The 13520-nt window shown below is 45.6% G+C and overlaps 2 protein-coding genes and 1 long non-coding RNA gene across 5 annotated transcripts in view; 2 read left to right on the top strand and 1 right to left on the bottom strand.

The window, feature by feature from the left end:
- Nucleotides 1-3374: 3374 nt before the first annotated feature.
- LOC109065977 (mpv17-like protein) lies at nt 3375-8536 on the bottom strand. The gene is made up of 5 exons (XM_042757636.1): nt 8379-8536; nt 4157-4485; nt 4009-4079; nt 3800-3829; nt 3375-3692 (listed from the first exon to the last, which is right to left on the bottom strand). Exons 2-5 carry the CDS (start codon nt 4458-4460, stop codon nt 3501-3503), a joined length of 597 nt encoding a protein of 198 aa, XP_042613570.1. The 5' UTR covers nt 4461-4485; nt 8379-8536; the 3' UTR covers nt 3375-3500.
- On the top strand, nt 5701-8020 carry LOC109065410. Its single transcript, XR_006160206.1, has 2 exons — nt 5701-6478; nt 6825-8020. It is a non-coding gene; the product is annotated as an uncharacterized LOC109065410 (long non-coding RNA).
- Nucleotides 8537-9880: 1344 nt separating the features above from the next.
- LOC109065911 (methyl-CpG-binding domain protein 5-like) overlaps nt 9881-13520 on the top strand; it is a 28185-nt gene continuing 24545 nt past the window's right edge. For 2 of the 3 annotated variants that reach the window (XR_006160205.1, XM_042757634.1), the window contains exons 1-3: nt 9882-10171; nt 12172-12736; nt 13202-13304. Coding sequence is in view for 2 of the 3 variants with exons in the window: in XM_042757634.1 (XP_042613568.1) it covers nt 12630-12736; nt 13202-13304 (210 nt within the window). In the remaining variant the exon portion in view is untranslated. Of the gene's footprint in view, nt 10172-12171; nt 12737-13201; nt 13305-13520 lie in introns of all 3 variants that reach the window. The other variant, XM_042757633.1, reaches the window with a different exon arrangement.

Below are 13520 nucleotides of genomic sequence, written 5' to 3'. Positions count from 1 at the left end.
CCACGCCCCCCTAAAACGGCTCGTTCTAACATGCCCCCACATCTCTACGTCAGTATGTGGGAAGATTTGCATAACGCTCCCCAGAGGTTCAGGCAAAGAAAGAAGGCGTACCTTTTATTCTCGTTGTAGTATTGTTGTTGCCGCCACCGCCATGTCGTATAGACGCTGTGTGTTTCAAAGTGAAACTACTTTGTTTGTCCTTCCAAAAGAGGATGATATTCGTTTCGTTATGCCTGGAGCTGATCCGTGCTGGTTGCTGAGGAAATACATCAACTTTGCACTGTATTTCGCCGGATTGGCTTCCTCCGTCTCACTCTAGGCCCCCGCTCACTCTAGGTCTCCGCTCACTCTAGGCCCCCGCTCACTCTAGGCCCCCGCTCACTCTAGGCCTCCGCTCACTCTAGGTCTCCGCTCACTCTAGGCCCCCGCTCACTCTAGGTCTCCGCTCACTCTAGGCCCCCGCTCACTCTAGGCCTCCGCTCACTCTAGGCCTCCGCTCACTCTAGGCCCCCCGCTCACTCTAGGTCTCCGCTCACTCTAGGCCCCCCGCTCACTCTAGGCCCCCGCTCACTCTAGGCCTCCGCTCACTCTAGGTCTCCGCTCACTCTAGGCCCCCCCGCTCACTCTAGGCCCCCGCTCACTCTAGGTCTCCGCTCACTCTAGGCCCCCGCTCACTCTAGGCCCCCGCTCACTCTAGGTCTCCGCTCACTCTAGGCCTCCGCTCACTCTAGGTCTCCGCTCACTCTAGGGCCCCGCTCACTCTAGGCCTCCGCTCACTCTAGGTCTCCGCTCACTCTAGGCCCCCGCTCACTCTAGGCCCCCGCTCACTCTAGGCCGCGGCTCACTCTAGGTCTCCGCTCACTCTAGGCCCCCGCTCACTCTAGGCCTCCGCTCACTCTAGGCCTCCGCTCACTCTAGGCCTCCGCTCACTCTAGGCCCCCGCTCACTCTAGGTCTCCGCTCACTCTAGGTCTCCGCTCACTCTAGGTCTCCGCTCACTCTAGGCCTCCGCTTCCGCTCACTCTAGGCCCCCGCTCACTCTAGGCCTCCGCTCACTCTAGGCCCCCGCTCACTCTATGCCCCCGCTCACTCTAGGTCTCCGCTCACTCTAGGCCTCCGCTCACTCTAGGCCCCCGCTCACTCTAGGCCCCCGCTCACTCTAGGCCCCCGCTCACTCTAGGCCTCCGCTTCCGCTCACTCTAGGCCTCCGCTCACTCTAGGCCCCCGCTCACTCTAGGCCTCCGCTCACTCTAGGTCTCCGCTCACTCTAGGCCCCCGCTCACTCTAGGTCTCCGCTCACTCTAGGTCTCCGCTCACTCTAGGCCCCCGCTCACTCTAGGCCCCCGCTCACTCTAGGTCTCCGCTCACTCTAGGCCTCCGCTCACTCTAGGTCTCCGCTCACTCTAGGGCCCCGCTCACTCTAGGCCTCCGCTCACTCTAGGTCTCCGCTCACTCTAGGCCCCCGCTCACTCTAGGCCCCCGCTCACTCTAGGCCGCGGCTCACTCTAGGTCTCCGCTCACTCTAGGCCCCCGCTCACTCTAGGCCCCCGCTCACTCTAGGCCTCCGCTCACTCTAGGCCCCCGCTCACTCTAGGCCCCCGCTCACTCTAGGTCTCCGCTCACTCTAGGCCCCCGCTCACTCTAGGCCCCCGCTCACTCTAGGCCGCCGCTCACTCTAGGTCTCCGCTCACTCTAGGCCCCCGCTCACTCTAGGCCCCCGCTCACTCTAGGCCTCCGCTCACTCTAGGCCCCCGCTCACTCTAGGCCGCGGCTCACTCTAGGTCTCCGCTCACTCTAGGTCTCCGCTCACTCTAGGCCCCCGCTCACTCTAGGCCCCCGCTCACTCTAGGCCCCCCGCTCACTCTAGGCCTCCGCTTCCGCTCACTCTAGGCCTCCGCTCACTCTAGGCCCCCGCTCACTCTAGGCCTCCGCTCACTCTAGGTCTCCGCTCACTCTAGGCCCCCGCTCACTCTAGGCCCCCCCGCTCACTCTAGGTCTCCGCTCACTCTAGGCCCCCGCTCACTCTAGGCCCCCGCTCACTCTAGGTCTCCGCTCACTCTAGGCCTCCGCTCACTCTAGGTCTCCGCTCACTCTAGGGCCCCGCTCACTCTAGGCCTCCGCTCACTCTAGGTGTCTCCGCTCACTCTAGGCCCCCGCTCACTCTAGGCCCCCGCTCACTCTAGGCCGCGGCTCACTCTAGGTCTCCGCTCACTCTAGGCCTCCGCTCACTCTAGGCCGCGGCTCACTCTAGGTCTCCGCTCACTCTAGGCCCCCGCTCACTCTAGGCCTCCGCTCACTCTAGGCCTCCGCTCACTCTAGGCCCCCGCTCACTCTAGGCCCCCCCCCGCTCACTCTAGGTCTCCGCTCACTCTAGGCCTCCGCTCACTCTAGGTCTCCGCTCACTCTAGGCCTCCGCTTCCGCTCACTCTAGGCCCCCGCTCACTCTAGGCCCCCGCTCACTCTAGGCCTCCGCTCACTCTAGGCCTCCGCTCACTCTAGGTCTCCGCTCACTCTAGGCCTCCGCTTCCGCTCACTCTAGGCCCCCGCTCACTCTAGGCCCCCGCTCACTCTAGGCCCCCGCTCACTCTAGGCCCCCGCTCACTCTAGGCCTCCGCTCACTCTAGGCCACAGTGTGTGACGCTGTTTCGTTGAGAAAGTGAAACTACTTAGTTTTTGCCTTCCAAAAGAGGACACGACTAGAAATCATGTTTATATCATGTTTATAATGGGTTTTAATGTTTATGTCTCGTTGCTCCGGCCGGACAGGGCATCACAGTATGGTGGGGGTGTAACATTTCCCTCACACGGTTGAGGTATTTGGCCAATCACAACGCACTGGATAGCTGGCCAATCACAGCACACCTCGCTTTTCAGAACGATGAGCTTTGTAAAAATCGACGCATTTCAGAAGGCAGGGCATAGAGGAGAAACAACAATGTACAGTATGTGTAAAATAATGTGTTTTTTAAACCTTAAACCACATAAACACATTTCATTACACCAAATACACAAAATAATGCTCTTTTTAGCAACATCATATGACCCCTTTAAGAAAACTCTTAGTGATCCTTCATTTTTAATTGTGAAGGCTAAACCTGCCATACTTCCAGAGAGAATAAACCCCTGTCAAACACACCATACATGCACAAATAAATACATACATTTATGTGCACAATAACTACATTTATATCCTAGGAACTGTGTGAACGACACAGAAACAAACATGACACAAAAAACGGAGACAAACAATACCAACATAACAGGAAGAATTAAATATAGTTCATTTCTTAAAAAAAAACAACAACAAAAAAGCTTCAGTGTTTTAAAAAAGGCTAACTAAAAAAAAAAGATGGATGTTGGTTGTGTATGAAGTAAGTACTGGTTGGCAAAATAATCTCAGCATGTTTTGCAAACAGGGACATTGTGAAAACTGGGGAAAAAAAACAGAAACAGACTGCAGGAGTAGAATACAGATGTGAAGATCTTACTTCCCCCTGATCATCATTCTGCCCTGTCCTTTCCTGAGATCCGTTCCTGTTGTTTGTGCTCAACGCCATGCATCCAGTCCAGAGCCGCTGTAAGGGTCCCGTCTCCACTTTGATGGGAAAAACAGAGGAATGTGGCCCAGATGAAGCCACAGCAGCCGGTGAACGCAGTGCGGATCAGTGGAGGAACCAGAGCAAAGTTCAGGAGCTGTGTGTCAGAGAAAACAAACGGTTGGTTAGGGTTAGGATCACATCTGCAAGCGTGTCATGTGCTGCTGCTGCAATGAGTGTGAAAGAGGTGTGACTGTGATTTACCTGCATGAACGGCCAGTACGTCAGTCCCGTCTGCACAAAGAAACAAACACAAGACTGAAATCTGATGGATGTGACCGTCAGCAAAACTGAGGCTGTCCTGCTGCCTCATAAATCTGAGATTTTCCAGTACGGCCGGAGTGAGAGACAGTTTTGATGCTGAGATCTGGATCTAGCCTTCGCTCAGTGTGAAAGCATCAGCTCAGACTCACCTTGTACGTGTTGAGGAACTTCTCCCTCCAGTCCTGCAGAATCTCCTCTCTGCCCTCCATGAAGCTCACACCTGCGCAGCGACACACGACACACCTGAGCGCTTCTCATCTCTTCTCATCAGTCACACCGACACTCACCTGAGCTCACCTGTGTAGAAGGCGCTGATGGCGAGCGGCGCGGCGAGCGTCTGGTCCAGCAGCAGCTTCCGCAGCACCGGACGCAGCGCGTTACCGGGGAAGCGTCGCTCCAGAAAGCGCATCCAAAAGAAATTGAAGTTGCCATGAAAACTGAATGCGACCACGGCCACATTTCTCGTGTGAGTCCAGTCCACTCGTTCTTTACGCGAGAAGCACTGGTGAACTAAATCTCCGCCCGCGAACAGACAGCCGTACAGCGTTACATTGGTCGCCCACAGGAAGCGTCTGACGGGCGTCAGCAGCGCGTCGCGCATCTCAGCTGCGTCCTTTCAGGCACTTTTCTTCAATTTTGAGAAGTATGTAAGTTGTTCTTTTAGTGTATGTTTTGCGTCGGTCGGTCTGGACCGTATCTGGACGTCTTCTCGACGTGCAAATCCGGTTCATATCTGGACGTCGATCTACGACGTCCCTTGGACGTTGATAGGAGGTTCAAAATTTGACCGTCTGGCTAAGGATTTTCTTGGACGTCTGTTCAACGTGCAGAACAGGTTCAGGAAATCGACATAACTTTTTTTTATATAAAAAAAAATATTTGATTTCTGATTTAAATAGCACATGTAGCCTACTCTTCTGAAACATTTAGGTGTCAAAATAATGTAATATATAAATTTTTAAAAACATAGGCCTAATTAAAGTACCATAATGTGACCATATAAAATCTTACATGGATTTATTTATTTGAGTGGTATTTTTCACTGGAGCATTGACAGAAACAGCAGTTTATATCTGTATTAGATCTATAAATTAAATATAGATAATTAAATAAAGTTAAATACATTAAAATATATTAAAGTTGAATATATTTAAATAGATAATTAGACTGAAATAATATTATATCCTATTAAATAATTAAATAATAAATATTTAACACATAGATTTAAATTAAATGAAATAGTGTATTTAAACGTGCGCTGGCCACAGGGGGCAAGGAAGTCGACCGGAAGTTGAAGTCGGCCGCGTGCCGCCATCTTGTAGCAGAACTTCACTTGCGTTAGCATCCCATTGACTCCCATTCATTTTTGCGTCACTTTGACAGCGAATAACTTTATATCTGAGGCGTTTAAAGACTCCATTTGTCCATTATTTATTTCTAAAGATACACGACAATGTATAAAGGGCTCCATTACCTTCTATGTTACATTATGGCCCCGTAGAAACAGTTTTTTGTGTGTAATAGGCTAACGATTGCGTCATAACCACTCGACTCTCTGTCGCACAGTAGAGAAATTACCGTACAGACAGGAGGAGACGCTCGCAGGCAATCGGGGAGACGTCAAGAGATATGGCGTACTGGCGTTACATTTTAAAATACTATACAAATAATTAATCAGAATACTTACTCCTGCTCACTCACGCCAAAGAACTCCCCGCTCAAGCTCGCCGTCTCTGCAAGATTAACGATGGCAGTTTGCACGCACAGCTACTAGAAGGTTTTACATCTGTCAGACAGGTTGCTGACGTCATCAAGCTTAGTTTGAGTCTGCGCGTCAGAAACGGAAGTTCTAAAAATCGCTAAAAACGGGCTTCACTTGTCTCAATTGAGTTCCAATGGGGTCGCTGTGTCCATTTCTTTTACTGTCTATGGCCACGAGGGGTGTTAACGTGATGTTACGTGAGTGACGTAAACGTGATGGCAAAAAAAAAAAAAAAAAAAAAAAAAGTAAACGTAACGTGATGGCGCAAACAACCACGAAGACGGAAGAATAATTCTGTTTATTACAAAAGACTGAAGATATAACTGCCTCCATCCTTTAATTTATTTATTTCTACGTTGAGGACACTTTATAAACCTACAGAGATACCGGACCAACGAACGACCTTCACAACGGGACGGAGCTAACGTAATTAACGTTAACGGTTACTTGGAAATTCAAACAGTAACGGTCATCTGACAACTGCGCTGAGCCAAAGGTAAGAATAAATGTGCTTTTTATTCATCGTTTTATCAATCTAGTGTTAAATTTTACTTCAGTTTAATATTTCAAATTATTTATTTGGATTATAAAGATTATATATTTTCAAATTCCTCTTTTTGTAATTGTACATAACGTTATCCCTGTTGGTTAATTTGAGGTGGTCCAAGTTACAGTCTGAGGTAAAATTTTGATGATCCTTTTTAACCAAGTTATTAAAATTAGTCACTAAAACAGGTAACTGTAATTTTTCTTGATCAAATAAAGAAACGATTTTAGAACTTATATTTTTTCTACTTTTCAGGACGGGAACAGCAACAAGAGTTTAACTTCTGATTCGTAATCTTCACACTCTACTGGTGAGTGTAACACTACTGACACCTAGTGGTTAGTTTTTGTACTGCAAATACAAATACATTCTGTCACTACATTAACGATAATGTAAGATTTTCAAAACTTTATCTGGTGTGAAGTGTTCTTGTATTAAAACAGCCTTTGTCGTGTATCCTGGATGCTCACGCGAGTCTGTGAAATTAGGCACTTTAAAAAAAAAAATATTAAAATTACCCTTTGAAATGATTCCCTAAAGACTAAAAATCAGTCTGGCAGTATTTTCTGATCATATGTTCACCACAGAGGTCAAATGAGCATTGTGAAGCTATATTTATATTTATAATAATCATTTATATTTAATTTGTGTTTCAGGGCAGTTCATGAAGACAGATAGATGTTGTGCCGACCAGGACAGTTCCTCCTACCACAACAGACTTTGCTGTATATGGATGCCTGACCACTAGCACTGGACATTTACAACATTTTGGCGCCAGGGATCCCTTGCAGAGAAGATTTTTCAAAGACACCCTCAGAATTACAACAGATTTTAAGGCTTAAAATTATTGTGGGTGGGAGTATAATGAACATAATATGATTGTTTTATTTTATTATTATTATTTATTTTTAAATAGTTCCCATTTTTTAATAATACATTTGTTTAATAATACAGCACAATATAGGGCTAAGTTGCACCAGGTCAGGAAAAAACACATAAGTTGCATCCGTGTATAAGACACATTTTACTATTAATTTCATAAATAATTTAAATACTGATAAATAAAACAAACGTTAAGAAACTTAAAAACTATGAACACTGTAAAGATTTTATTTTCCCTCACTTCAAATCATTTAAATTGAATACTATTCAAAACAGAATAAAAATAAAAATGTTTAGGCCTATGTATAAAATAAAAAAAATTCTAGTGCCATTATTTACAAGCAGTATATCTTTTGTTAATTAAAATGTACTTGCTATCTCAGTTTCTGTGAACCTCATTCTGAAATGTAGAAAACACAGTGGTACAGACAATACCACTGTGTACAGACAGGCTTGTCACACAGACATGAGAACTATACTTATAGAAACCTGTAAGTGCCCGCTTTTATGTGTTTACGTTTTGCTTAGAATAATTCAGCACATCTCAGAAGATTAAAAAAAAAGACCAGTAGTCTGGAAAATATGGTATAAATTATTTTGTTGACCCCCTTTGTTTTGGTCCTGAAACCCAGATTGAAAACCCTTTTTTTATTATTATTATTGTGCATGCAGATAATATTTGGGGCACATGAACACTTGACTATTGCATGAATAAAGAATACCATCTTTAAGAATTTTATGCTAATTGCAGTTTAAATAAAAATGAAAAAGCTTAAAAAGTTAAACTCCAATAGGTGAACATAATGTGTGGACCCAACTAAACTAAATTGTTTGTTGTTAATTGTTATTCACTGTATAATGAGTGAAATTTCTTTTATTTCATGGTTTTTGTGTGAACACACTGTTTCTTTAAGTTTATTTACAAGTACAAAAAGAAATTGCATTGAAATAAACATGATATTTAATTGAATGCAGCCTAAGAGTTTTTATTTTGTTCAGAAACAGTATAAATGACGCCTAAATGAGACTTTATAAGACGTTGAAAATACGTCCAGAAATGACCACATCTGAATGCAGATTTTAACCTTCTATAGACGTCCTGTAGACGTCGATATTGGACGTCCAAAAGACGTCGAAAAAAGACGTCATAAAAACTTTCATTCTGGCGCTTCAGGGGACGTCATTTCAACGTCCGACAAAGACGTCCAAAAGACGTCGAAAAAAGACGTCATAAAAACTTTCATTCTGGCGCTTCAGGGGACGTCATTTCAACGTCCGACAAAGACGTTGAAAAGACGTCGATTGGACGTACTTTTGCTCAGTGGGTTCTTGAGCGGCTGATACTCACGATAACGATCCGCGAACAGTTCAAATGAAAAATAGATCGTTTTTATGTTTTTATATGACCGCTGTTCTGTTGTGAACAGCTGTTTGACAGACTTCAGACGCGCATGCGCAGATCCTCCCGATCGCCCCGCCCACTGAACAGAAGGGTCCGAGCGTTCTTCCCAGGGGGCAAGGAAGTCGACCGGAAGTTGAAGTCGGCCGCGTGCCGCCATCTTGTAGCAGAACTTCACTTGCGTTAGCATCCCATTGACTCCCATTCATTTTTGAGTCACTTTGACAGCGAATAACTTTACATCTGAGGCGTTTAAAGACTCCATTTGTCCATTATTTATTTCTAAAGATACACGACAATGTATAAAGGGCTCCATTACCTTCTATGTTACATTATGGCCCCGTAGAAACAGTTTTTTGTAAAAATAGGCTAACGATTGCGTCATAACCACTCGACTCTCTGTCGCACAGTAGAGAAATTACCGTACAGACAGGAGGAGAAGCTCGCAGGCAATCGGGGAGACGTCAAGAGATATGGCGTACTGGCGTTACATTTTAAAATACTATACAAAATAATTAATCAGAATACTTACTCCTGCTCACTCACGCCAAAGAACTCCCCGCTCAAACTCGACGTCTCTGCAAGATTAACGATGGCAGTTTGCACGCACAGCTACTAGAAGGTTTACATCTGTCAGACAGGTTGCTGACGTCATCAAGCTTAGTTTGAGTCTGCGCGTCAGAAACGGAAGTTCTAAAAATCGCTAAAAACGGGCTTCACTTGTCTCAATTGAGTTCCAATGGGGTCGCTGTGTCCATTTCTTTTACTGTCTATGGTTCTTCCTCCGCACATCTGAACGAGGATTTCAACAAAGAAAGACCGAACGTACAAACGAATAAACACACTTAGCATTGCAGAAAGGGAGGACTTTATCATGAACCACTCTAACTAGAGTATTTTTATTTCGAACTTTCTACTGCTATATTAAGGTTCTCCCCCTGATGTTTTTCTGTTTCAAGAAATAAATAAATAGAAAGCAAGCACAAGTCATTTTCGTCATTCCGTTTCAGCAAGTTTCTGAAAACTGCTTACAAAAGATTTTCTATTAGTGTAATAAAGGTGTATTAATGTAATAACTAAAACTGTTACAATCAAATGTCTATAGAAGCTCATTTTGATCACCGTGTTCTTATTCCTGCCGTCACTAGAGCACTTTTACTAGCTATTCATTTATTTGCATTTTACCGTTTCTGTACATATTTGATCATGTCTGGAATACAAGTGAAAAGGACATTGACACAGCTGTACAGTTCTTTATATTCAGCGATGTTTTCAAATAAACCCCATTTCTGCCTTAATGTGCAACGTTAGGTGTTTTCTGCTGAATATTTGCACGTATGAATCGCGTTCTGATGAAACATTTCTGAACCCTCTGTAGGCTGCACGGCCCTCATCCGTCATGCCCCGGTGCATTGTGGTCGCTGTCAGGGGCGCATGCGCACAGCGGAGCTCCATCTTTCCATCCCGAGCGCAGAAGAGCAGCGGATGTGTTGATGCTTTTGGCCGTTTTGTTTTGATTTTTAAACGCCCAGAGTCGCTGCGAAACAAACCCGAGCGGACGCGTCCTCCGTTATTACCCTTCCGGGAGCTTTCAGCCGATAGAAATGCGGCGTGTGGCGGGTGTTATGAGGTAGATTGAGCCGCTGCTGCTGCGCTTCGGCCGCGGAGACACATTTGAGTGTAAATCCGCTGCAGGAGAGTTTCCGGCCCGCGCGAGAGCAGGTACGTGCGTGCGGCGCGTGAGCTTCTGTGTATGTTAGTTGCGCGTGTGTCGTTTAGGTTAGCAGTTAGCTGTGTGTGTGTGTGTGTGTGTGTGTGTGTGTGTGTGTGTGTGTGTGTGTGTGTGTGTGTGTGTGTGTGTGTACGCGCGCTGGGATTCACCCGCAGCCATAATGAGCCCAGAGCTCATCCCGAACCGAGCGCTGATCAGAGCCGAGGCTCGTTTATCTGCTCGGGGTTTGTGTTCGCGTTATGAAATGCAGTAATTAGTGATTTTGAACGTGATAGAGCTGATGTTTGTCACCATACACACGAGTGTGAGCAGCACATTTATCTGACACTTATTGTTTGATCAATCATCTTCAGGAGTGAATCTGTCCATCGGTACATCCAGTCAGTAAATGTGACAGGCACGATGGGAATGATCTGATGAAGGGACATATTCACCCTGTCATGTTAATGACAGGTGGGCTGCACCTGGAGTGTCTCTCTCTCTCTCTCTCTCTCTCTCTCTCTCTCTCTCTCTCTCTCTCTCTCTCTCTCACTCACACACACAAACACACACACTCAGTGTACTGTGTTCTGTCATGTATGATGTTGTACATTCTGCTGTCGTTTCGCTTGTGAATAGTTGCAGTGGTTTGTGTGTGTGTGTGTGATTGTGTGATTGTTTGTGTGTGTGTGAGTGTGATTGTGTGTGTGTGTGTGTGTGTGTGTGTGTACGCGCAGCTCGCTCCGTCCTGTAGTGAGTCAGCAGCACTGTGACACAGTGATCTCAGTCTTTGCTGGTCTTCTTATAGTCCGTCCTCGTCTCTGTCAGTCCAGCTGTGAGGATTGTGTGATCTGGACTCACACCTGTTCACACTGCAGTGCTGATGCTCTGGAGTGAATTCAGATCTCATACGCTAATTAAGCCAGCCCAGAATGCCCAACATCTCAGTTCTTGATGTTTGTGCTTCAGAATAGAAAAGTTTACAAGATGAGCTGAAATTCATCAATGACTTCAGTTTGACCTTTCTTGAAATCGTGCTGAAATCTGGAGTGTGTTATGAACCCGTGCTGACACGTTCACATTATAAAGGTCTGCTGAGCGGCATCTGCATGTTCTAATTTCATCTTTCATAGATGGAGCAGTGCTGAGCAATCAGGGCTCACCCGTATGTGGTTTAGTGGAGATATGGAGATATATCTATATATGTATATATGCAGGTCACTGTACAGTGATTGATTGAAGAGCATTTGATGATGATTCTTTGGTTGATTGAGTCATTCACTGTATAAAGTACATCAAAACAATATGATAAAATACTTAATGAAGTAAATAACAGTGACTGAAGTTTATTATAGTGTCTAACTTTAATTTAATCAGAAATCAGAATGATCAGGTGATTTGCATCTCTGCAGGAAAGGACAAATATTTCTGATTTTGATAAAAATGGAGTGTGTGTGTGTGTGTGTGTGTGGAGTTCTTCAGAGCCCCTCGTGTCTTTACTGGACGCAGATCGTTCTCCTGAGTGTGAGAGATGTGTCTCTATTCTCTCTGCAAATGATTTGATGACTGATTGATTATTAGCATGTATGCTAAAGTAATTCTGTATGCTAGTTTGATTTGCTGTTTTTTAATTAGATGTCAGAATTGAATGTTTATTTAATTTTTAATTTAAACATTTGACCAAAGGACACTTTGTTCCTGGCAGTTTCATTCTGAAGTCTCGAGGGTGTGATCAGTGTTTGACTTAAAGCAGCATTTGGGTGAAATCTTCCACTGTACAGTTCCTTACGGTATTTATTGCCTCATGTGTTGAACAGCAATGCATTGTAGTTTTTGTATAATAAAGGTTTGCTGTGAATGACACATGTTTGCGTCAGAGCGACTGTAAAGAATCCGGAGACTGATGACTGAGGCGTTTCGGGAAGAAAGCTCTGATCTGGACTCTCTGAATGTTGAGGTCTCACATATTTCCAGAAGTGGTCAGATTATAATCTGCTCTTTCTCTCTTTAGGAACCATGAATTTGCGAGAGCTGCAGCTAAACGGTCCATGATGAGCGGTATGTCTGAAGATCGTGACATGCGCTGTCTGCTGTAGAGACGCCACGCCTGGCCCGGACCTGGACCCGCGGGTCCCACTGCCTGCTGGGAGCTGCAACTCTTTCCAAGTGTTTAGTCATTTGAGGTGCTTTTATGTCCAGATCAGAAGCGCTTTCAGACTCTTTTCTCATGGCTTTGATTGCTCAGACACTAGCAGCGGAGTTCCTGTCTGCATCGAGTGGCAAAGTAATGAGGCCCTTTCTCTGGGCTGCGCTGTGAGCGTCTCGCTGCGGGTCCGGCCCGCAGATCCACCCCGCTTTCAGGATAGTTGTGCTCTGTCTTCCCTCTTCTGAGCGTCAGAATGAGACATTGTGTCGGGACAGAGAAGAGCGTGTGATCTCTCACCAGCAGTTTTGCACTGATCCAGAAAGATGAATGGAGGAAAAGAGAGGGAGGGTGTTGAGGGCCGAGGTCAGCTCGCCCAGGTGCCCATCGGCTGGCAGCGCAGGGTGGAGGCCTCGGGGGTCCTGTATATCAGGTATGGACCTACTCTGTCTGAACATGCATCGCCAGGGTCCAGATTAATACCTGCCAAAATGAACTGTCCATGTATTTTTCTTAACAGCTGTGAATCACTATTTTGCATTGTTTGTATTTAAAATATATTCTCTTCGATGCGACAGTGGCATTGTTTAGCTGTTTGCCGCATCATTTATGAGGTTCAGTGAAACTGCAGCTGACACAAAAACGCTGAGACGCGTTGTGATGTCCTGGTCCTGTTTTCATATCGATGGCTTAATCTGAGGAGAGTTCTGCATGTGTGTCGCTGCAAAAAGTAGGGAGAATAAATGCATCCCAGATCAACATCAGATCTTCAGTGTGTTGGTTCTGATCCTGAGAATCACCAGCACACGGCTTTTATTTGTAGAAAGGGTCTAACATTATGTTTATAGATTGCTGTGATTATAGATTGTGATTATTTGGTGTATGTGTGTGTTTGTAGTCCGAGTGGATCAGTGCTGTCCTGCCTTGAGCAGGTGAAGTCGTACCTGCTGACCGATGGAACCTGTAAATGTGGTCTGGAGTGTCCTCTCATCCTCCACAAGGTCAGTACTCGAATTAGGCCTATCACAATAATCAATATATCGACTTATCGCACAATATATGTACATGACCTCAATCATTTTTGGTGACGCAATATATCACCCATTACATTTACTTAAAAATGAATGTCACTATGTTTTGCACATTCCACTTGCGTCTGTGTCTTTTGCAGCTTCTCGAACACAGCGTGGTGTAGTCATGAGGTGCTCGTTCAAATT

The sequence above is a fragment of the Cyprinus carpio genome, chromosome A6 (assembly GCF_018340385.1).
Source record: "Cyprinus carpio isolate SPL01 chromosome A6, ASM1834038v1, whole genome shotgun sequence".
Taxonomy (NCBI): Eukaryota; Metazoa; Chordata; class Actinopteri; order Cypriniformes; family Cyprinidae; genus Cyprinus; species Cyprinus carpio.
Note: the sequence above shows the minus strand (reverse complement) of the source record. Positions and strands in the feature narration are given on the sequence as shown.